Below are 23,030 nucleotides of genomic sequence, written 5' to 3'. Positions count from 1 at the left end.
AAAACCTGGTTTTAAGTTATTTCTATCACTAACATACGTAGATGAAAAAATACAGCTGTATTATGTAAGGTTCTTTAAAAGAACACACTGACATAAATAACATTCATATTCCTGAAGAAGCAATAGCAGCATTCTAAACCAATTACTTACTGAAAATAGGAATGAAGCCAATTCTGTTTTTCAGCTGTCTGGATGCTATAGGGAAGAGAACCCCCAGCTTTTCCAAAAGAAGAAAACAAGTATTACAGAAAATAATTTTAGGATCCTTCATTAAGAATCTACAGTAAACACTGAAAAAACAAAACCACTTCCTATTTCATCTTATGAAAAGAAAGAAAAGGTCTATACTTGTATTAGGTATGTTCCCTCAGTGTTTCCTTTCTGAGGGATACATGTTAAATGGTAAATGTTTACAATCTGAAAAGAAAGAGGCATTATTTAATCACTTGGGGGTGGTAATTTAAACATTAATAACAGCACAGATTCGAAGTATCTGAAAAACTACATGAAGAACTCTGGCCTATCCTGCAGTCCTCCCGCAGGCAAGAAATCCTTAGCCCCATTTTGGTCTGGAACATCTCCATTGTTGCCCAAGAGCAGGACACTTGGGAAGGTAGACTAAGATGAAAACTCAGTTCCTGCTTCCTTTATCCTTTACATTCTGCTATTTCCAAGCAGTTTGTATTAGCTAAACATTCTTACAAATGGAATAGAGTAGTACAGTTGGGTAGTACAGTTGGTTAAGTGTCTAACTCCGTTTCGGCTCCAGTCACGATCTCAGGATCTTGAGATCGGGGCTTGCCCTGGGCTCCCTCCTCAATGGGGAGTGTGCTTGAGATCTCTCTCTCTCTCTCTCTCTCCCGCCCTCTGCTCCTCCTGCTCATGTTGTCTCTCTCAAACATATAAATTAAAAAAAAAAAAAAAATTCAGTAAACAGTTGCTTTTTAAAAGCGATGCTAAAATCCATATTCCTGCATCAAAAGTAGAGATACAGTTCCAAGTGGAAACACAATTAGTAGCCAGTTTTTGTTCATCTTAGAAAGGAGGAAGTTCTATTGTAGATTCACCACTGACTTCCCAAATACATGTTAGAACTTCTCCATAAATAATCTATATCCAAAAAGGGCTTTAAATTTCTGAGTCATCACAAGGCATGTCGTATCCTCTACTACAAATAACTAAAAAACGTATTTAGGGCCAGTTACAAAATAGTTTTATGGAAAATACCATGTTCTTCCCCATTAAAAAGCACATTTTGAATGAATCTAGTGTATCAGAAGTGGAGAAAGGAGAAGACAAAAACCAACCAAAACCTCACCATGTCTCTGAGTCTCAGTGAAATGATTTTGGCTTTGCCATTAGGTAGCAACAAATGGGCTGATACACTACACTCCAAACCTTACTAAGATTTTTCTGGCAGGGTCACATCTAGTTTGACAAGCAATAAATGGACTAAATTAGTCTAATTCAGAGCATTCTGCTTCCAGCCACAAGCAAATGCCAATCAGATTTCTTTTTTCCAGAGACAAACCCTACTTGGGTTTTTGGTTATTGCCTCCTGAATGTGTTATCCGGAGGGCTGCTGGATTCCAAATAAAAGTTCAGTGTCTAGCACTGTATATAAGGAAAATAGCAAACAAAGTTGAGAGTTACCTACAAAATCAACCTAGGCACTTATAGATGAAGTGCTTTAGAAAGGACAAGTTATCAACTAGGTAACACCAAAGGTTCATCCCAAAATTAAGCAGAAGTTATGGACCTTAAATATACCTGTGATTCAAAATTGGAAGAACCACATAGAGCCACAGACACAAGCAGGGAGAATATGGAGAGAGATCAGAGAAAGGCATGTTAGAATTTCTCTGGAAAGGCAGGACGCAGCAGGGAAAGGTGTTTTTATTCAGACATCTCGTCTGGACAACCAACCTGTTGTTAGCAGAAGGGACAACCTTACTTGTGGAAATGAGAACAAGTCCTCACAGTGTTACTGTGAGGATTCAGTAACACACTAAAATTGCCCAAAAGCATGGAACCATCTTTGGGACACAGTACTACTCAATATTACCTATTTCCAGGATTCTTAGCCAATTAAGGGAAAATATTCTCCAAATTTCTAACCAGTTCTTTTCTCAAGGAGAATGGCATTTTTATTACTTGTTTTAAAAAGTTTACCAGGGCATTTATGAAAGATACACACAAAAAATGCAACTGAGACAGTCTCCAGCAATTACCTGGATATCCTTCTAAGCTGGTTCGCACATTTTCCACAGAAGGATAGATCTAAAAATAAAGGAAAAAAATTTTTAAAAAAAGGAAAAATACAAAATAATACTCAAAATGTACCATTTAAAGAAACTTTCTTAAAAAGAATGTTTTTAAGATGAAAATCTCAATTAGAAAGATTTCATTTAGGGACACCTGGGTGGCTTAGCTGGTTAAACGTCTACTTTCGGCTCAGGTCATGATCCCAGGATCCTGGGATTGAGTCCCACATCGGGCTCCTTGCTCAGCAGGGAGCCTGTTTCTCCCTCTCCCTCTGCTGCAACCCCCAGCTCCTGCTCTCTCTCTCTCTCTGACAATTAATAAAATCTTAAAAAAGAAAAAATATTTCATTTAAAAACTTAAAACATGTACTTTAAATTTTAAGACTTTCCATCTTACGAAAAAATGTAACTTCTAAGCAACTATAGGAAGCATATATATTCAATGAAAAAACTTCAATTTCAGTTTTTCTCTTAAAAATGCCAAATTAACACTGACTTCAATGCAAAATTAATTAATTCAAAAGTCTCTAATAATGCTCATAATTCTGCTGGCAAGGCTTATCAAACATTTTTTTCTTTGGCTTGAGAACCTGAAGGAAGGAATGGAAAAATCACAGGCTAGTATGTAGCTGAAATGGAGCTCTGGAGAGAACAGCACCTTCCCAGCACCAGAGGATTCAAGGGCCACTTGATCACACATGATGATGCTAATGTACTGCTGTTTCCATGCAAGAATCACTGACTAAAACCTCTACGGGGGGGAGGATGGATTCTCACGCTTCTCTGGGAGTAGAGAATACACATGATCAAGTGAGGTAGGACAGGCACTCACCAGATGAAGAGGAATGGAACTTCTCCCTGGGGTCCGGCTTTCCTTCCCCAGCGTCACCAAGCTTTCTTTAAACTCAGAACACAACCATTTCGAGTCATCAGCTCCCATAGACCCAATGCTTGAAAATTGACCTACTATTGGCCAAGACTCTCCTTTAGGAGAAGCATGCTCTTTCAGAAGCTGTGAACAGAAAAATTTTAACAATTCAGAATATGATTTTCTGTCCTTGGAACCCCTAATCAACAGAAAAATGCTGAGAATACTACATATCAATTTCATACTCATTTTTTCTTTGGAAAATATTCTTTAAATACTAAAAATATTTTAATGGAGTAGGTGGACAGAAGTATTCTTCCAAAATTCTTTGATCTGTATTAAAGCAAAATCAATTTTTTTTAAAAGATCCCTTTTAGAAACCTCCTACACTGTTGGTGGGAATGCAAGCTGGTGCAACCACTCTGGAAAACAGTATGGAGGTTCCTCAAACAGTTGAAAATAGAGCTACCATACGATCCAGCAATTGCACTACTGGGTATTTACCTTAAAGATACAAATGTAGGGATCCGAAGGGGTACATGCACCCCAATGTTTATAACAGCAATGTCCACAATAGCCAAACTGTGGAAAGAGCGAAGATGTCCATCGACAGATGAATGGATAAAGAAGATGTGGTATATATACACAACGGAATATTATGCAGCCATCAAAAGGAATGAGATCTTGCCATTTGCAATGACGTGGGTGGAACTGGAGGGTGTTATGCTGAGTGAAATAAGTCAATCAGAGAAAGACATGTATCATATGACCTCGCTGATATGAGGAATTCTTAATCTCAGGAAACAAACTGAGGGTTGCTGGAGTGATGGGGGGGTGGGAGGGATTGGGTGGCTGGGTGATAGACATTGGGGAGGGTATGTGCTATGGTGAGCGCTGTGAATTGTACAAGACTGTTGAATCACAGATCTGTACTTCTGAAACAAATAATGCAATATATGTTATGAAAAAAAAAAGATAGCAGGAGGGGAAGAATGAAGGGGAGTAAGTCGGAGGGGGAAACCAACCATTAGAGATGATGGACTCTGAAAAACAAACTGAGGGTTCTAGAGGGGAGGGGGGTGGGGGGATGGGTTAGCCTGGTGATGGGTATTAAAGAGGGCACATTCTGCGTGGAGCACTGGGTGTTATGCACAAACAATGAATCATGGAACACTACATCAAAAACTAATGATGTAATGTATGGTGATTAACATAACAATAAAAAAATTAAAAAAAAAAGATGGATCATCGAAGGGAGACTGAAGAAACTGTGAAGTCTTACAGTGATTCCTTGGAGCTCCCATCCATTAACCACTTCTATGTGGAGCTGTGGAAGAATTAGTGGGGGCCCTGTTCCCACCCCCATGAGGGAGGGAGAATTTGATCCTCTGCATTAAGTGAAATATACTTCTGCACCTCAAAAGAGAATTCAAATGCATTTTCTTTTAGAAACATCATTGTAAGTATGACTGGAATAAATAAGCTGTCAAGGACTTTTCTGGAAAGCAAAAAAAAAAAAAAAAAGATCCCTTTTAGTAGGAATGTCAGATAAACCACTGACCTGCCATATGAAATGAGATTTTGCCTTGAAATAATACCTAAAAAAAAATGCAAACTATTGTATATTTTGACTCCTATCATTTGAAAGAGATTTAACACTTGGGCTCCACACAGTGATGCTCTAAAATAAATAAATAAGAGTGTATTTATGTATATATACAGAGCACCCTAAGCACTACAGGGAGCCTGATCTGCATTTCCCGCTTTGATACTTATGCAAAGCTGCAGAAACAACTCAAAAATATTTGGAAATTTTATCTACTTAAACATGTACTGTGTGTTTACTACCAAGAGGCTGAAGAAAAATAAGCCGCAGTTCCTGTCCCAATGGAGCTCATTGTTTAATTTCATATGTATTATTTTTCTTAACACAGCTTTAGTATTATAAAAGCCTAGTTCTCAGTTTTTGCCCTCCTGCAGCATGGTGTAAGAAACAGGACTGAACTGACAGTTACAAGACCCAGTTTCTGTTCTGGTGCTCAGCCCCTGATCGGCTACCTGGCCCTGGACACGTCCCTGGGCTTCCATTTATAGGTCAGTGAAACACAAGTCTGACCATTCCCGTCTTCCCTGGAAGGCAGCTGTGATGCAACAGGAGCTTGTGAGAAGTGGTCTGGAAACCAAGATGCTCTTTATCCTCCAGGAAGACTGATTCTACACACCATGTGGTAGCATCTAGCCTGTCTCAACCATCAGGCCACAAACTGAGAGCCACCAACCAGCACACTGAAGGCTCAACATGTGCCTTGCCTTCTCTAAGTTCGTCTAACCCTTATGCAATTTTCTGAGTGAAGTACTGTTGTTATGCCCATTTTATAGAGGAGAGGCAGGTCATATGACTTGTTAACAGGTGAGGATTTGAACCCAGGTATGGGAATCTACCTCTAAGCTATCCACTCAGCCAGTGTGCTCGAATGCCTTCCCTAGGTCAAGAAATGAGGATGTTGGCTTCCAGATCTTATGTTTTCAGCTGTGGTCTCATTTCAAAAAAGCAAATTAAGTTTCATTAACCAAGGGTAATTCTTATATGACAAATACTTCACAGAAAAAGGTAAAGCTTTTACGAGAGCCACGTAGGGAATTTATTAGTGTCATTAATGTATCTCCTAAACAGAGATGAAAAAAATCGTCAACTTTAACTTGTTTTAATTTGTTAAAGACTTTTGTCATTTTCATACCACCAGCAAAAGTCTCTTTTGTAATAACTTTTAAAGGCCCTGGTTTAGTAAACAAAATACGTTATAGTACTATTTACTTAATAGTACTCTTTTCTGTTCTTTGTTGAATTTGTGTGTTAAAAATCCTTCAGATCCTGAAATCAAAAGCTACAACAGCTGCATAAATGAGAAATCTATATCAACTAAAAAAGTCCTTATACTTTTGCCATTTAGAGCAGTCTACACCTCTAAAAGATAAAACATTAAAAAGTAATTACTGAAAACTATCAATTTATCAAGAGCCTGGTCACCCAGAATTGTGCTAGTTACAATGAAGCTGCCATCAAAATATACAATTATAAATGAACAATATATATTAATTTAAAAAACAGTAAAAATTCTGTTACCTTTCTAAGCCTAAAATGTCCCCAATTATCTTTCTGACTTCCTTGAAAGCGTCCTGGGGTTGATCCAATAAGATAAACACTAAAAGGATATAAAATACAAGTTATAGAACAGAGTGATATAATTTGTGGACCCCCAAATCACAAAATACACACAAAAACTAATGTTATCATGAGATGTTCTAAGAGACCACCTATTCTGAGGTGCCTCCTCAGAACAGTATTGTTACTCAAACTAATTTTCAAGCACATCAACTCATGGTGGAACACTCATGAGGTATAAGGTGCCGGCAATGAAATCAGTCACTTTAGAAGTACTCCAGAGGGAGGCTTATGGTGAGCAAGATAATTACTGGCCTCCACTTTAGTGCCTCAGATCTAGGAGATGCAGATAAATAAGAGAATCTGCTCTCATGTTATGAAGGACAGCCAAATATTCTACCTCTTTCCAAAGCCCCTGCACTGCAGATACTGTGTGGCTCTCAAGGTATTCACCCACTTTAAGAATTCCAAATTGCTAAACACCACATACTTGGTTTCAGAGAGATCATGTTTGTGGATGATATCTATCCACTCCTTGAGTGAAGGAGCATTATAAGCCATCAAGTAGCTGATGAGATCAGCTTTAAAATGTGTTGTTGATTCTCCAGATGTATGGGTTCCATGGGTAATTCGTGGGTATAAGGGGCTCAACCATATTCTGGAAGAGAAAAAAATAACTGAACAGTCAGGAAAGGAACTGATCACAATGATACCTGTGTTGACTACACATTCACCCTAAGGAAGAGGCGAATCGAACTTCCTGTGTCCACGTGGTAAGTAGAGGATCCTCAGGGAACATGAAGCATAAATCCCATCATACCACTCCAACGGCTTCCATGATATTCAGAATGATTTTTCAATACCTCACCATGAATTTAGGACCCAGTAAAGGTGGGCCTTTGCCCACCTCTCAACTCAATGCTCTTTGCTCCCTCTTTGACCACACCTTCCTTATTCTTTACCCCCGCCCCCTACCTCCATACTGCTAAGACCCTGTGACAACGGTTAACAGCTGCACTAATTGTTACAGCAAATCCATACCACCTATAGTAACCCCAGCAAGCTACACCCATGTAGCTCTTCAGGCAAATGGGAAAAAGTTACCTACGCTAAGAAAAATGTATATACAAATCTATTTACAATAAATGAACTCATTTTCATGACATATATGCTATAGCAGTTTGAGATATTTGCATATCCTGTACTTTTCTGGCATCTGCAATGAGTAGATACATTTAATGCTATTACATTTATACTAACCTCAGACTTTCAAATAACTTAGTAAACAAAATATTAAAGACATCTTTCATTTCGCCAATTCTCCTCAAAGGAGGACAATTCTGTTCACCCAAACTTCTATACACCCACAAGTGGGAAAAGCATATCTAAACCCAATCCTTCTATGACGCGCTCCAAGACAAATCACAAACAAGTATGGCTTCAAATCTCATGCTCAGTTTGAACTGCAAAACCAGGCTAGCAGTCCTGCATCACAGGACACGTGTGCCTCACACTTGAGATAATGAACAACGTCCAGGCTTAAACAAGCCCTAAGGATGTATTTGCTGTTACCACCTTTCCACTTCTGTGGCTATCCCTCTGCAGTTCTACCCATTAAGCCCAAAGGGAAACTGCACAATTCCTTTCACCCGGCAACCCTCAAAGGAGACTGGCAAGATGCAGGCCACCAGGGCAGGAAAAATCCAGAACCATAAGGGTCCTGCATGTACATCTTCTGAAACACATACGTTTCTAGCAGGGTGGCATGTCACACCTTTCCTTCCCACCTTGAGGAGACCCCTTGTACAAGGGGTAACATGTGTGACAAGGACTACAGCGCCCAGGTTCTGGGGCCAGATCTGCTTCTAACTGGCTGTGTCATTTGGCACCAGCCCAACCACCTCTGTGAGCGCCTGCCTCTCTACGTGTAAAATGCGCACACTGGGCTGGACGGATGTGTCAGTCTCTCCCCTCACAAATAGCAATTCAGAGCCCACAGGCTGCTGGGCTTCTCCTAGATTAGAGGCTCACTCACAACCGTGTCTGGATGAGGAACAGGACAGATGACGACTTTCTAAACCAGGATACGGAGATGTGAGGTGTTTTTAGCACTTGACAAAGTAAAATGTGAAATTATCGTGGGCCAAATAATTTTAAAAGTGAGAAATTAAAAGGCAGACCAAGCAGCAGCTGAAAAGGATGGCTGAAACACTTGTATAGCAGAAAAGGACCAGAGCATAACTAGCAGACCAATCATGAAAATTACACAAAAGGACTACTTTTAAACATTTAAAAAATTATAACACACAACACAAAAATGCAAATTTGAGATTAGAATCTAGACTCACTGTGGGATAACAGTATCCTACTCGAGGGTGGCTGGCAGAGGGAAACTGGAGATTTCATACCCTTGATACTTTTAAGTTTGAAACCATGTGAAGCTAGAAACTAGTCAATTTAAAGAATTAAAAAAACACTTTCTCCATAATGGAAAAAAAACCTGAACACCTGAATCATTATCCTTAATCCCTTCCCCCATAGCAGCCATCCTGGAAAGACCTAAATAAGCATGGCTCAAGCTTCTGACTCCAAAAAGAGCTGGGGGCCATGGGTGGGATTCTTTCTTTGAGCCACATAAGACTCAGTGCCAACTTGATAAACTCCATTATGACTCATGAGTTTCAAAACCCAACCCAGCAGCTAAGCAGCTGTAGGAATAGCAAAGGTGTAGTTAACTCTAAATTCAGTTGATCAAGAGTCCTCCTGTGGCTGAGGCTTTTAGAGACAGTGGTGATCCCCTCCACCCTGAACCAGCTGGAATTAACTGCATTTTGAGAAGATTTTAAGTGGGACACTTGAAAACTGGAACATGTTTACAGAAAAACTGTCAGCACTGGGGGAGGGCTCTAAGCCACTTGCTAGGGGAGTAAAGAGAGAGCTAGAGATGTTGGGCTCAGGAAAAAGCCTGCTTTTCAAACTAGAAGGGCTGTCTGAATGGAGAGAGGGTACTCTTGTTCTACACAGTGGTGGAGTCGAACCAAGCCCACAGGACGGAGTCTAGAAGGTCCTGCATTTCAGTTCAACCTAAGATGTGACTTGGGCTCTGCCAGAGCTAACATGTCCTGAAATTAAGAGTTCTACACAGCCTGGGCAGTGACAAGGAGTGTAAGGCTAGGGAGGAGGAGAGTGGAGAATATGGGAACTATGAAAGCTGCTAGATGAATGCTTGAGTTTCTTCTAAACTTGGAGAAGGCAGAGATGTACAAAATGGCTTAAAAAAATGGAAATGAAAGCCAACCAGAAGGAAGAGCTTACCAAGTGGGAGAATAATGCTTAAAACTTGAGGTGAGCAAATCCCCAAAACAAAAAACCAAGCCCCTCTTCTAAAAAGGATTCAAAGACTAGATCTAGCATAAGTATACCAAGAACAAAGGATTAGTAATAACAAAGCACGAAAAAATATCAAATTCAATTTTTCTTTTGGTGATTCATGACCACGACCATATTAAAGGCTTAGACATCAGATTTCTTTCATGGAAAAATAAACTGAGGATGACAGGAAGTTTTTAGCATATGATTAACCACTAAGTTTCCCTTCACTACCATCTGGGAAATGGCAAGCAAGAGTATAGTGGGTTCTGGGACAAGTTATTGATGGGTCTCACCAAAAAAATGGGTTCAGACCTTACATTTTATACCCTCTTTCCTGCCTCAGATCCTTTGCATATGCCTGTTGCCTGTGCCTGGCTGCAGAGTGTGTATAATCCCATTTTTGTTAAGAGCTAGGGGAAAAAAAAGTATTTCTGTATACATGTAATAGTCACGGATGTGCATGTACTAAACTGTTAGCACTCGTTACTTCAAGAGAGTCGGCCTGGGGCAGGGCAGTAGTAAAATACTTTCTGTGTAGGTCTCTTTTCTGTGCCACATGTGAGGGTGTTCTTTTTTTTAAAAAACAATATAAGAAAAGGAAAAGGGAATGACACCCACAGCCACTGCTGTGAAGTAACTAGAAGCCTACAAACCCCTGAGTCTTCTGGTGCCAGTCAGCATGGATGAGGTTGGAGGTGTGGATGACAACCCGGAGGCCTTCTTCGTACAGCAGGAACATCATTTTCCTTTAAGAACAGAGAAGAGACCAAAAGCATTAACACCACTTTTAAAATATGTACTATTTTTCCAGTGCAAATATCACAGCTAAAGGAGTTCTTAGACCCTTCTAATACTCAAACATTTATAATCTTCATTTCTTCTACACATTATTAAAATCAAAGTCTATTTCAGTGACAGGCAGAAAACCACCTTCCAAAATGCTGAGTATCGGTAAGTGAACGTTTGCCTCATCCTACCCACGTTCCCAGCCTGACACTCCGAGCCCTTACCCTTATCCATTACCTGCTACTATTCCGGACTATGGAAAGCTTCCTGTCCAGTGTTTTTCAAAGTATGGTCACAACCTTCTGCTACATCATGGCTAGCATTTTTTTTAAGAAGTTGCAATAATGGGGCGCCTGGGTGGCTTAGTCAGTTAAGCATCTGACTCTTGATTTTGGCTCAGGTCATGATCTCAGGGTCGTTAGGATCGAGCCCCACATTGGGCTCTGTGCTCAACAGAGAGTCTGCTTAAGATTCTATCTCCTTCTGCCCCTCCTGCTTACGCTCTCTAAAATAAATGTATCTTCAAAAAATTGTAATCAAGTTAGAAACTGAAAAATATATTGTAGATACTTAAATAACTGGTTTTAGCACATGAGTATGGACACGTGTAGCAGACTAAAATGTACACTGTATTTTTTAATGTGAGCTGCGGCTTAGAAAAGTTTGGAAATGCCTCACTATCCTAAGACTGATCTTTTCTCATACCCCACAAATGCCATACTCATCACCAATGCATTTCTGGCCTTGAAATAAATCTTTCCTTTTCTTCATTTACTCAAATCAGACCCAGTTGAATCCTCCCTTTGCCACGGGCCTTCCTTCCCCAGGCCTCTGGTCATCAGAGTTCTCATATTTTAATTCTAGCGAGAGAAGGAAGAGGATACAAACAAGAGCTTTCTCCTTGAAGCCGGAAGGCCTGTTCCAGTCATCAGTTGGAGGCCATAGGACCCTAAGGAAGTCACTCAGTGTCCCTCAGTTTCTCATTTACAAAACGAAGGGTAAACAACCCCTTCCCTGCTGCAGAGGGCTGTGAGAAGGAAATGTAACATGCGTTCGTGAAACAAACTCTCACATGTGTGCACTTCCAGGACTCCTTCAGTGTCTTGCTTCATTTTTTTCATCTACTACTGGAGGGCTTTTGGCCTCCCAATTGTTTCCTAATTATTTCAGGAATCTAAGTTCTCTCCCTGTAACTAGAGATTCCCTCCTCAAGGCAGTCACTCTGCCTTATTTCCACTGGGGCCAAAATGCTACTTAATACCTACTGATGTCAGTTCACACATGGGGGGCAAAATGAACCACTGGTTCTCTCCAAACCAACAATACCGTGAATAGTATTTGGACAGGATGAGGTTAACACAAAAAGATAATGCAAAGAATAGAGAATGAGATATTCAGCTCTTGCCAAAATGAGAAGTTAACCGAAGCCGGCAAACAGTAAGTTAATGCAAAGCTGGAGAAGTGACAGCTGCTGAACCCATCTTTTCTCCATTTATGAAACGTGCTCCCTGAAATCTGGGCAGATTTACACACACAGTTGCCAAATTAGCAGCTGCCTGTAATTAAGAATAAGGCCAGTTATGAATTCAAGATGTAAGTTTCACAAATATTTCCATTAATCAAGGCATCAATTATCAGGAAAATCATGTACTGCTGTCAGTGAATCCTACCCAACAGAACTGGGAGCTATTCTAAGGAGAGCCATCATCTCAGACAAAATGGCATGAGCTAATAAAAATCACAATTAAAAATGGATAAAGGATAAGAAAGGTCTCCCTTGAAGAAACGCTGCCCTCCCTATCACCTGTTAAGTTGTGGGGGCAGCAAAAGGGATTATTTCCCAATCTGGAGCTACTCGTGTAAAGGGGGGAGAACACAAAGGTCTGCGGAGCACCTACGCGCCAGGCACGCCAGCAGCTCTCCAGAACAGCAACACACCAAATCCCCACAGCAATCCAGGAGGCGTTAACAGTCGCATTCTACAACTGCAGAATCTACGGCTGGGTAGGCAATGGGAATGATCAAGGTTCCCGAGTGAGCCAGGAGAGCTTGTCTGGACCACACGGGCTGGGATCTTTCTCTCACTGTGCACAGTTTCCACAGGGAAGAACGGGGCCGAGGACACTTCACACGACTGGCGTGTGAGTGGGTGGACGGGCAGACACTGTGGTCTGGGGGAGACGAAGGACTAAGTCATGTGTGCTGGGAGGCCGGCTACAGAAGCAAGCAGAAGGGGGTGCCTTGACCACCCTGCAGTCTGCCACTGGTTCCCAGTTAGACATTCCCATTTGGCAGCTTTGGCTTCCTTCCTTCCCCGCTGTTGATTATCAGGGCCAGAAGTACTTTTGCTCCCAGCTCTGGGAGACACTGAAAAGCTTCAGAATTCTAAAGCAGTAGGTGACAGGCCCTGGGACTGCATGGCATCCTACAGAGACATGGATAAAGCACGTTTATTGTACCTAACAGGGATGATGATGATGGGGGCTACATCTTGGTGGTCTTCGGATGCTCTATGCACAGTACATGGTCAATGCATGCTTGCTAAACTGAATGTCAAAGACTATTCCCTATTTACTGCAGTAGCTACACTCTCGAGTTGGGGAGGCACGTGACACCCCAGGACCAGGAGCTGGAAGGCTTCCTCCTTTTTCTAACTCCTATAATTTCACCTCTCTCACCCAAACACTAAGAGCTAGAAGAACTATTAAGTCTCAAAACACTAGAACTGTGTCTTAATATTTAATGAATTCTTTAAAAAAATTTTTTTAAATGAGCAACTGAGTAACTTCGAGACATGAATTTAATCTCCTACAAGATACTGGCATTTTAACAAAATGTGAACTACACAGACTATGTGGCTGGGAAGGACTCTGTTGTAACTGCTTCCCTAGGCATTTACAACTCCAAGTGAGTAACTCTGCTGGGTTCAATCTGCTAAGTGTGTGTGTGTAATGGGGGTGAGGGGGAAGAGCAGACCAAAGGAAACTAGCTGTTTTAGCTGTAAACAAATGAGAATAAAACTTAAATGAGTTCTAGTCCTATCTTCAACAGTAGCTAGAAGGTAACTGCTTATCTACTCAGGACCTCTATATAATGAAAAGGAAGGACCAAATAATATGTTAAATAGCATAAAAAAAGGGATAGCCCCTCTGGATCAATCAAATGTCACTGTGCTAGATCCTGGCCAGGCCCAACATGTTCAGTCCCTCAGGACTTACAGTGTAACTGAAATGAAGATGGAAGACACAGGCTCTCCTATGTGCCAGCATGTAACTGCAGCATGATTATGCCCAATGTGGACTGCGGGCTCAGAATGTATGGCTAGTGCAGGAAGCTGGCACTAAAGATCTAGCAAGTCATGTCCAGGGCCCAAATGGGGGGGCAGTATTTTAGAATCAGTAAGGTATTTATGCTAGGGGTCCAACTAAGGGCAGTGGGCTAGGCTCCATTCAGTGCTATCCAGTGCTGGCAGAATGCCTACCTAGGACAGGTTGACTATTGCCATCCACCACCAGGCTCTCCTGTGATGCAGGGAGGGGAGTCTAAGATACCTATTCAGTCTATTCAAGGCTATTTTGTATCCTTTGCTGAAGTTAGCATCCTGTGACCTCAGTGCTACATAAAGAGTAATTTATACCTGAGCTAAATGCTTAAAGTTCACAACAATCCTCAAACCCTGTCCTGTCAGAGGCTACCATTTAGGGATGGTGGTAAACACTGCAACATTTACTCAAGGGGATCTGAGACTAGATAATGTAGGGTTGAAAGGCATCCTTTTATGAAATGGCTCAACTCTTCCTGCTCTGGTTCCTTTTTAAAACAGGCTGTATGCTTCAAACTGTATTTTGCCAAAGAAAGATGAACATATTTCCTTATTTCAAGTCACCATAACATCAAGAAAACAATGGCCACAGCAAGACTCAGGACTAATATTCCTATGAGATCCCTTGTTGCCCTAGAGATGGACACCTGAAGGAATCTGCTTGCAATACCAACCCATTTACACCATTGGTCTCAAAGATGAGGCTTTGTCACATTCTTTTGACAAATCCTTTTTAGAGAAATGTGATTTATAAAAATATTGAAAGAGGGACAACCATATCTTATTCTTTTTCTCATTTATAGAACAATTATGTAAAAAGGCTCAAATAGCTTTAAGACTCATGGCAGCAGAACGGGAGTCAAACTGATCATTAGGTACGTGTCAGGTAGGCAGTAATAGTTTTTCCTGTCTGGTTTACAACATCTCAAAATTATTCTAAAAGGAACTTCTGAGAAGTCTTGAGCAGCGATAGGCATCAGCTTCTCAAGTTAACAACTTTGTAAAATAGTTTTTCTTTCTATCACAGCATGAGGCTGACCTAACAATATTCTATTTAATGCAACTCAGCATCTTAAGAGATCACCAGACTTTAAGGTAGTAGAATCCACAAGCACATGACCCACACGTACAGTCATCCATAACCATGGACCACACAACCACCAAATACTGCCCCCCCCCCAAGTAGGCTATAAGAAATGTCCTGAACAGAAAGAAAGCAGAAACCCCATCATGGATTCAGATTTTCATGTTGAGAGCCAGAATCCCAGGACTTTGTCTTAAGGTCATTAGTAAACAGTTCCACTGACTCTACTTTTTACTGACAGATTCTTTTCCCTAGCAAAACTGTCACCTGTGAGTTCCTTCAAAAGCACTTTTGGAGTCACCTCCTTGGCTCTACTAAAATCATACCCTCCCCCATCCCATAAAAATTTGCTTACGTGTGATGTGTTCCAAATGCAATATCCAACTTTGCCTAGGATGAAAAAGAAGTTGAGTCACTTACTTTTAACAAACCGAATATCCCTAGCTATTGAAAATTAAGTTAGAAAAGGCTCCGGTCAACTTTGTTTTGAATTGTTTTTACTGCCCTCTAGTGGACAAGCCCTGGACTGACACTACAACTTTTATAATCCTACCCAGTGAGGCTCATTAAGACTTTTTTCTGTTAGCCAGAATGATTTGATACATACTCCATTTTTAATTACAGTAATCAAAGCAAGAAGCCAGATTTCTCTAGTTGCCAAAAAACCAAATGAGACCCTATGCAAAAATGTGAAGATATCTGGCTTATACAGAAATTAACGTTATCAGAGTTTCTAGACCATATATTAAAAAAAATGTGGTAGCATACACTGATGTTAAAACAGAAGTTCTCTTATATTGACAACCTAGCAAGTGCTGAAAAGAGATAATGTATTCAATCTATTTTCCTATTACAAAATGATACCTTTACAAACAAACAGGAGTGGGTGAAGAATTAAAATTATCTAACATCCAGTAGAGCAAGATCTTGGTTAAGCAGAATATGCCTGAAGATGTAAGCTATCAAAGAGTTAAACAGAAATGTCAAACCAGCTCAACAGTGAGGAATGCGGGTGTAGGGACACAAATCCCATCCTTACAACTCTGGGCCACTTCGAAAAATACTTAAGTCTCTATGCCTCATCTTTCTCTTTACAATGAGGGGATTCAGAGTTTTAGGAGCAAAGGAGACAATTACACGAACTGTCTAGAAAATAGGGCCTGCGTGGGGTAAGCACTCTACAAACAGAACCAAGTGCTACTATAATCAAGCTCCCCGCCCCAACAGGGCAGAGGGATGGAGCTGTTTGCTGGAGGCAGAAAGAGGCAATTGGAACATAGGGGAGTATGACACAGCCCATCTTGGGAATGCTCAGATAGGTGGCCCTGCTCACTACATTCTTAAGCTCAGTGTTTGGGGACACTCACAGACCAGAATTCATTTGTATGTTCTGGCCACACAAATGAAGAGAGATCAGGGAATAGTAGGTCTTTAAAATTACACAATTAGAATGAAAATTGCCTCTCTGTAAACTGATACTTAGCTCAGAAAAAGCAATGGTCAAGAGACTTGGCTTCTGAGTTTAGTTCTGCTATAAGCTGTTTACTCTTAGGCAAGTCTAAGCACAAGGATATTAACTTGAATAGGTAATAGTTAATGGATGCTTTTTGGGCAAATGCACCAAATCCTTGGCACAAAAACCCAGTGAAAAAGACTATTAGCAATCCATCTTAAAGATAAACAAATTAGGCTTACAGAAGTGATGGGCCCAGAAGGACATAGTGGGTAGAGAACTTCAGAACCCAAGCAGTTTGAACCTTGACCACCACAAGGCCTCAATCTCTGGCCTCAGGTCCCACGTGTGCAAAATGGGAGCATATGCTGATTCTTTGACTAGTATGCCTCAGCTTCATCAAGTAACACTATGTTGCGCCCCCCCCAAAAAAACCCCCAAGAATTCATTTTATAGACAAGATGTAACAATATTTCAACAGGTGAGGATGGGGCCACAAATCTATACTTCAGACTAGAAATGGGACCATCTGAAAATCTCTTCGCTCGAGGTAAAGATGACCATGCCCTCTAGTGGCTGGCCTGGAGCACACCACCAGACATGCCACACACTCGCCCTACTTTTTAGTACAAGGAGCTAGTATCTGAAAAAGACTATTTCCATTGATTTAATGACTGGTTTTTAGGATTCCTGTGCTATCTTCCACCCACAATTAGTCTTATGAGCATCATCCTACTGCAGTTAAACCTCTTCTTTTGGAAGCAAAAGCAAACCATGGGATTTTAGGCAATCGCCAAGCAGAGGCTTATCTATGTGTAGAAGGTGAGCCACAAACATGTTGGATAAGAGTGACTGTTTTAAAACTCCAACTATATAAAGTACTGCGGGTTAAATCATAGGAAAAATTTAAGACCGGTTTAAGGTTGATCGGACTGAGGTTTCTCCCTTTGAATCTTTAAAAATAACCACATATTCACAGATAACGTTTTATAGTTGAAAGAATATCAAAATGAGTTGGAATTCTTACATCTTATTTGGACAGGGAGAAAAAAAAACACTAGAAAGAAAATGGAGAAAAATCATCTAGGTTCTGTGTAGTTCACTCTTGTCAATGCACTCCAAGAGTAGAAATCTGGAGGCCATCTCACTCTGGCAGGGAGAGAAAGGGGCTATGGAAGTATCTTACCGTGGCTGCTTGGAAATGAACTGCCCAGCCACTAAAACAGAAGGTCAGTGCGACACCAGCCACTTCACAGCCACCATCTCCACAGGAAGGAAATCCTTGCTTTTCTCTCCCCAGTGTGCCGGTTTCTTGCACGAAATGCCACACACAATATTCTCTTCAAGGTGGAATCAAAAGCAACCAGTGGTAACGGAGGTCTAAGACCCCCAGTGTACTTCCACGTATGGACCGAAGAGCATCAGGACAGAATTCCAGGACTTAACAAAAACCTGGGCAACAACTTTCTGGCCTTTTCTGCTCTGCTTTGGTCCCAGCAAACCAAGCAGATACACCTGTTACAAGACCACTTAACATCCCCCCATCAGGCATGGATCATTTGCAGCTCAATTCACACAGGCAGTTTCCTAACAGGTTTGCTTTTAGTTTGTCCATCTCTCCAGTACAGACCTTGGCCGCAGTTCACGTGAAAAAGCTCAGAGGACTACCGGCCAAGGGGCAACAGCAGCTATTACCAGGCAGGTAAGCTGTCAAAATAAAAAGTTTTAAGCTGCACTCAGAAAGCAGCAGCCACTGAATTGCATCCAGAAAACCTGGTTAGGTTCGAGAAGAACACTGACAAACTAGATGCAAACAGAGGAGTACTGGCAGGTTGGGGGAAGATAGGGATTCTTGTTACAAGCACAACTTAAGAAACCATGCTCACACCTGAAAGAAAACTAAGGCGGTACAACAGAGGACTTCACATACAAGCAACAGCCACATCCGAGATGAGATTTATTCTATGTGGCTCCAGAGAAGGGAAATCAGGACCCAAACATGAAAGGTAAAAGGAGACGGTGAGGATTTATTTTTTGTGTCAACTTGGCTAGGTCACAGTACCCAGACACCTGGTCAGGTATTGCCATGAAGGTTATTTTTAGATGAGGTTGACATTTAAATTAGTAGACGGAGTAAAACAGATTACCCTTTGTTTGTGGACCTCATCCCGTCAGTTGAAGGCCTAAAGAAAAAAAGACCAACTCCCTCAAGGAAGAGGGAACTCACTATCTTTGGACCTGAGCTACAGCACCTACTCTCTTCTGGGTCTCCAGCCCGCAGGCCTATCCTACAAAGTTTGGACTTGCCAGTCCCCACAATCATGTGAGCCAATTCTTTTCAAAGAAGTCTTTCTACACACACATACCCTATCGGTTATGTTTCTCTGGAGAACCTGACAAATACAGAGACATCAGGTCAACATAAAGAAAAATCCTTCCAACCACAAGGGCTACCCACACACAGATGGGCTCTCTCAGGAAGCATTTAAGTCAAGGCTAGACAAGTATCCGTTGGTGATACTAAAGAAAGGATTCTTGCTCTAGGTGGGTGGATAGACTAAATGTCTAAATTTCTTTCCAACTCTCAGACTAAGCAGGATCTCAAACAACAATAAGCAGCCTACCTGGCAAAGGGAAATGTTTTCATAAGGCTTGGCCTGGGCATGTAAGTGAGCCTTAGCTTCTCGTTTATCTCCATGCACAAGCAGGATTGGTTTCTTCCTGAAAACAGAAGTATTTAGAATACATCTTTTATAAAGCTGGACTCTTGACTAAAGAATGTTAGGTGTTTCCTTACCACCAAACAAGTGTTTCTGGCCTTTGTGGTCACGGAGTACAGAGCTAACACATAGCACTATTCAGTTAATCTCCACTAGCCAGTTACCTTTACAACAGAGTCATGTGGCCTGATCCCAAAGCTCTGTTGTGACCGAGAGGTTGTGACTCGAGGAAGTCCCTGAGTAACTATCTTCTTTGATCCAAAAGAACATATAGTTAGCTCTGTGTTCGTTTTCAGGTTCAGATTACAAGATAAACATTTATTGTTACCTAGTATGATGCTCTTTTTCTTTCCCTTTCTTTAGACCAAGCAAAGAGCATTTCCTCATCAGACCTAATATTCACTAAACTCCTACTGTGTGCTAGGTATGGCAGTAGTCCCCAAGATCCAAGGGTGAACAAGCCCAGGCCCAAGGCATGATGCAGACTAACAGGTTGTTATATTTCAATGAAACAAGGCATTTTGTGGCTGAGTCCTGCTCAATGAAATATAAGCAGGTGTTGTGTAGAACTTCCAGGAGACTACTCAGAGGAAGCACAGCTGGGATGTGGCCCTTTTGTCCTTTCTCCTTCCTGCCATGTGGACCACAGACCAGTGACCTGGAGCCCCGGGTGCCATGCACCAGGATGGTGGGACAGAAAGACAGAATGGGTGGACAAGTCCCTGAGAACCATAGTAACCCCCGATCCAGACCACAAATGTCTACCATCTGGACTTCTTAGGTTGGAGAAACCATTTTCTCTCATTTAAGCCAGTTATTTTTGCTTTTCTGTTACATATCGCTAAAACTAATCCTATGTGTTACCGGTCAAATACAAGCCTTTGTGTGTCAAAGCCACTTGGGAAATTTCAATAGCATTTTACCTACTATTAATAAAGTTTCTAGAATCTGAGGTCCTAAATGCACCAAGGACTTTGACAATCATCCTGTGGGTATATTCCTTTACCTTACTTGCTGTTAGGGGTTTTGCTAGGTGAATGTTAAAAACAGGACAGATGGCAGGGCACTGTAAAATGCTATCTTTCTCTGGTCTACACTACCAACACCAGGCTGAGGAACTATAGAAGACAAGCTGAAAAATCCATCACCTCCATAATCTGGATAAGGGAAGCTCTAAGACCTCCCTTCACTAGCTCCTAAACCACAGGAAGAATCATTTGCAAAGATTCTTTGAACATGGGCACCTAGGCGGCTCAGTTAAGCGTCTGCCTTTGGCTCAGGTTGTGATCCTGGGGTCCTGGGATCAAGTCCTACATCAGGCTCCCTGCTCAGTGGGGAGTCTACTTCTCCTCTCCCTCTGCCTGCTGCTCTCCCGCTTATACGCTCGTGCACAAATAAAACCTTAAAAAAAAAAATTCTTTGAACAGCACTGCTGTACTAAGTATGGCATGCTTACAGGTCTACAAAGCAGGTAGCAATGATCTTTTCCTTCACATTAATATCAAAGCTGTCTTGGGGCGCCTGGGTGGCTCAGTCATTAAGCATCTGCCTTCGGCTCAGGTCATGGTCCCAGGGTCCTGGGATTGAGCCCCACGTCGGGCTCCCTGCTCCGCGGGAGGCCTGCTTCTCCCTCTCCCACTCCCCCTGCTTGTGTTCCCTCTCTCACTGTGTCTGTCAAGTAAATAAAATCTTAAAAAGAATATATCAAAGTTCTCTATTTTTTTTTTTTTAAGGATTTGAGAGAGCGAGAATGAGAGAGAGAGAGAGTATACACAAGAGGCGGGAGGGTGAGAGGGGGAAGCAGACTCCCCACTGAGCAGGGAGCCCGATGCGGGACTTGATCCGGCAACTTCAGGATCATTACCTGAGCCGAAGGCAGTCGCTTAATCATCGAAGTTGTCTTTGGATTGCTTTGTCCTTATCTACTTCTGGAAACAGCAACAGAGGCAAATGCTAAAACCCGTATTAGGAATGCATGTGACTACTTAGACTAGATCAACAAATGCTGTTTTCCCTATATAACTAAGTTTGTAGGATTTCAATAGTTTCAAAAGAAATACTCGAGAAAGAGGAACAGCAGTTGCCTGAGAAACACTAATCTTGCATTTTAAAGCCCCATTACAGTTAGGATGTTATCAGACATCCTGTGGTACTCACCTGAACTCTGGTGGATACTGTTTTATGAGCCAGTCCACGTCAAAGCAGTAGTTAAACTAGATGGGGAAAGAAAAGGATGGAGTTATAGGATTCAGGCAAGCAATCTGTAAGAACAGTTTGGTTATTGAATTGAAAGAAACTCTAGAGTAATGACAAACTCCAAATATTATTTATAAACCTGGACAGTTGCGCTACAATACTCAAGCCTAAAATACATCTTGAAGGGAATTCCCGATTCAAGGAATCTAAATCACTGGAGTAGTGCATGAGGAAACAGGTTCTAAAGAAAGGATCCCGCAGGCTTCGGCAGTATTTGTATTTCTAAATAATCTTACTACATATTTCTAAGAGCCCTCTGATTAATTTAAATAAAAGGACTTACAAATTTATCCCTTTTCCCCTAGGTGATTATAAAAAAGACTTTTAGAAAAGAACATTTCCTTTCAGCCTAACTTATGAGCTAGCTTTGTGAACAGGCCTCCGGGATTGGACATTCACTAGGCGTAGAACAATTACATCTTGACTACAAGTTCTGCACTGAACTTATCCATGGGCTCCTCCCCATGCCCGGGTAATCCCTGGCCCTCCCCCTCCAATCTAGCTAAAAGAACACAAATTCACCCCATGTTCCATCTGGAGACTAGGATTCTGGAGGCCAAGCTGGACATAAAGCAAACAGATAGCTTTGCTTTCTTTGTGGATGTGACCTGTTTTCTCACTATTTCCTCAAGAGCCTGGAGCATTAAGATCATTCATCAACACAAGGGGACCAGCTCTATAAAGCAGGAGCAATCAAACACAAAGAACTACACATAACTTTTACTCACTTCTTTTCGGTAGGTGTAGGAAACCGTTTTCTAAATCGAATCAAACAACTTGGCCTTCACCTACCTGCCCATATCTTCCCAGGAGTTGTACTAGAATCCCAGATTAACTGGGTCCCAAAACGAAGTCCCTCAGGTTGGAATTCCCAACGTGACTTCTTGGCCAGTCCTTGTAACCCAATCCAGAGCTAGAAGCTCCACTGATCATGGCATCCTTATTCCATGCTAATGGCTGGATACTGTGGCCACAACTGTGGCTCCTGGTGCCAGCCTCCTGGTATGGGCCATCTTGGGGACCCTGTACAGGACTGAGATAGGTCCTCACGCCTATTTTCTTGTGGGGTTGTCCCTTTTCCCCCAAAGAAAAAAACCACCATAAACTCACCTGAGCTGAAGATACAAGTGTCCCAAAGAGAGGAGACAGAATATCTGAGAAGACAAAAAAAACCCATTTTATCTAATTCATCTTTTGTTAAAAATCATCTGGTAATAATCACAATTGACTTAGTCATTGACAATCAAAATTTGGCTGAGAAAACTGAAGGGACTACAAAGCTAGGCTTTAATGTTCCATAAAATTCAAGAGAAAATTTGAGCTATTTAATAATTATTACGTTTTAACAAAATACAACGTAAAACTAAAACCTCAATTTCAGAATTTGATGACTGGTCAATTTTAAAAACTGCCAGTAAGGACAATAAGGACATTTTTTTTTTTTTATTAAAGATTTATTTGACAGAGAGCACACAAGCAGGGGGAGTAGAGGGAGATGGAGAAGCAGACTCCCTGCCAAAAGGCAGACGTTAAGAGCACTTGTGCTCTTAACCATCAAACTGCCTGAGGATTAAGAGTAGGCTCCTTTGGGGCGCCTGGGTGGTTCAGTCCGTTAAGTGTCTTTCAGCTCCAGTTGCGATCCTGGAGCCCTGGGATCGAGTCCTGCATTGGGCTCCCTGCTCAGTGGGGAGGTTGCTTCTCCCTCTCCCTCTGCCCCTCCCCCTGCTCGTACATGCACACAT

General features: G+C 41.6%; 1 protein-coding gene across 10 annotated transcripts in view; it reads right to left on the bottom strand.

The window, feature by feature from the left end:
• TDP1 (tyrosyl-DNA phosphodiesterase 1) overlaps positions 1-23,030 on the bottom strand; it is a 97,432-nt gene that overhangs the window by 68,011 nt on the left and 6,391 nt on the right. For all 10 annotated transcript variants that reach the window (XR_012379123.1, XR_012379124.1, XR_012379125.1 and 7 more), the window contains 10 exons: positions 22,399-22,442; positions 21,190-21,245; positions 18,937-19,033; positions 15,215-15,249; positions 10,321-10,413; positions 6,786-6,953; positions 6,257-6,335; positions 3,097-3,276; positions 2,232-2,280; positions 151-217 (listed from right to left, as the gene is read on the bottom strand). Coding sequence is in view for 4 of the 10 variants with exons in the window: in XM_025869479.2 (XP_025725264.1) it covers positions 151-217; positions 2,232-2,280; positions 3,097-3,276; positions 6,257-6,335; positions 6,786-6,953; positions 10,321-10,413; positions 15,215-15,249; positions 18,937-19,033; positions 21,190-21,245; positions 22,399-22,442 (868 nt within the window). In the remaining 6 variants the exon portion in view is untranslated. The remainder of the gene's footprint in view (positions 1-150; positions 218-2,231; positions 2,281-3,096; positions 3,277-6,256; positions 6,336-6,785; positions 6,954-10,320; positions 10,414-15,214; positions 15,250-18,936; positions 19,034-21,189; positions 21,246-22,398; positions 22,443-23,030) is intronic.

The sequence above is a fragment of the Callorhinus ursinus genome, unplaced genomic scaffold, assembly GCF_003265705.2.
Source record: "Callorhinus ursinus isolate GAN/ISIS: 27379988/994484 unplaced genomic scaffold, GSC_fseal_2.0 scaffold8, whole genome shotgun sequence".
Taxonomy (NCBI): domain Eukaryota; kingdom Metazoa; phylum Chordata; class Mammalia; order Carnivora; family Otariidae; genus Callorhinus; species Callorhinus ursinus.
Note: the sequence above shows the minus strand (reverse complement) of the source record. Positions and strands in the feature narration are given on the sequence as shown.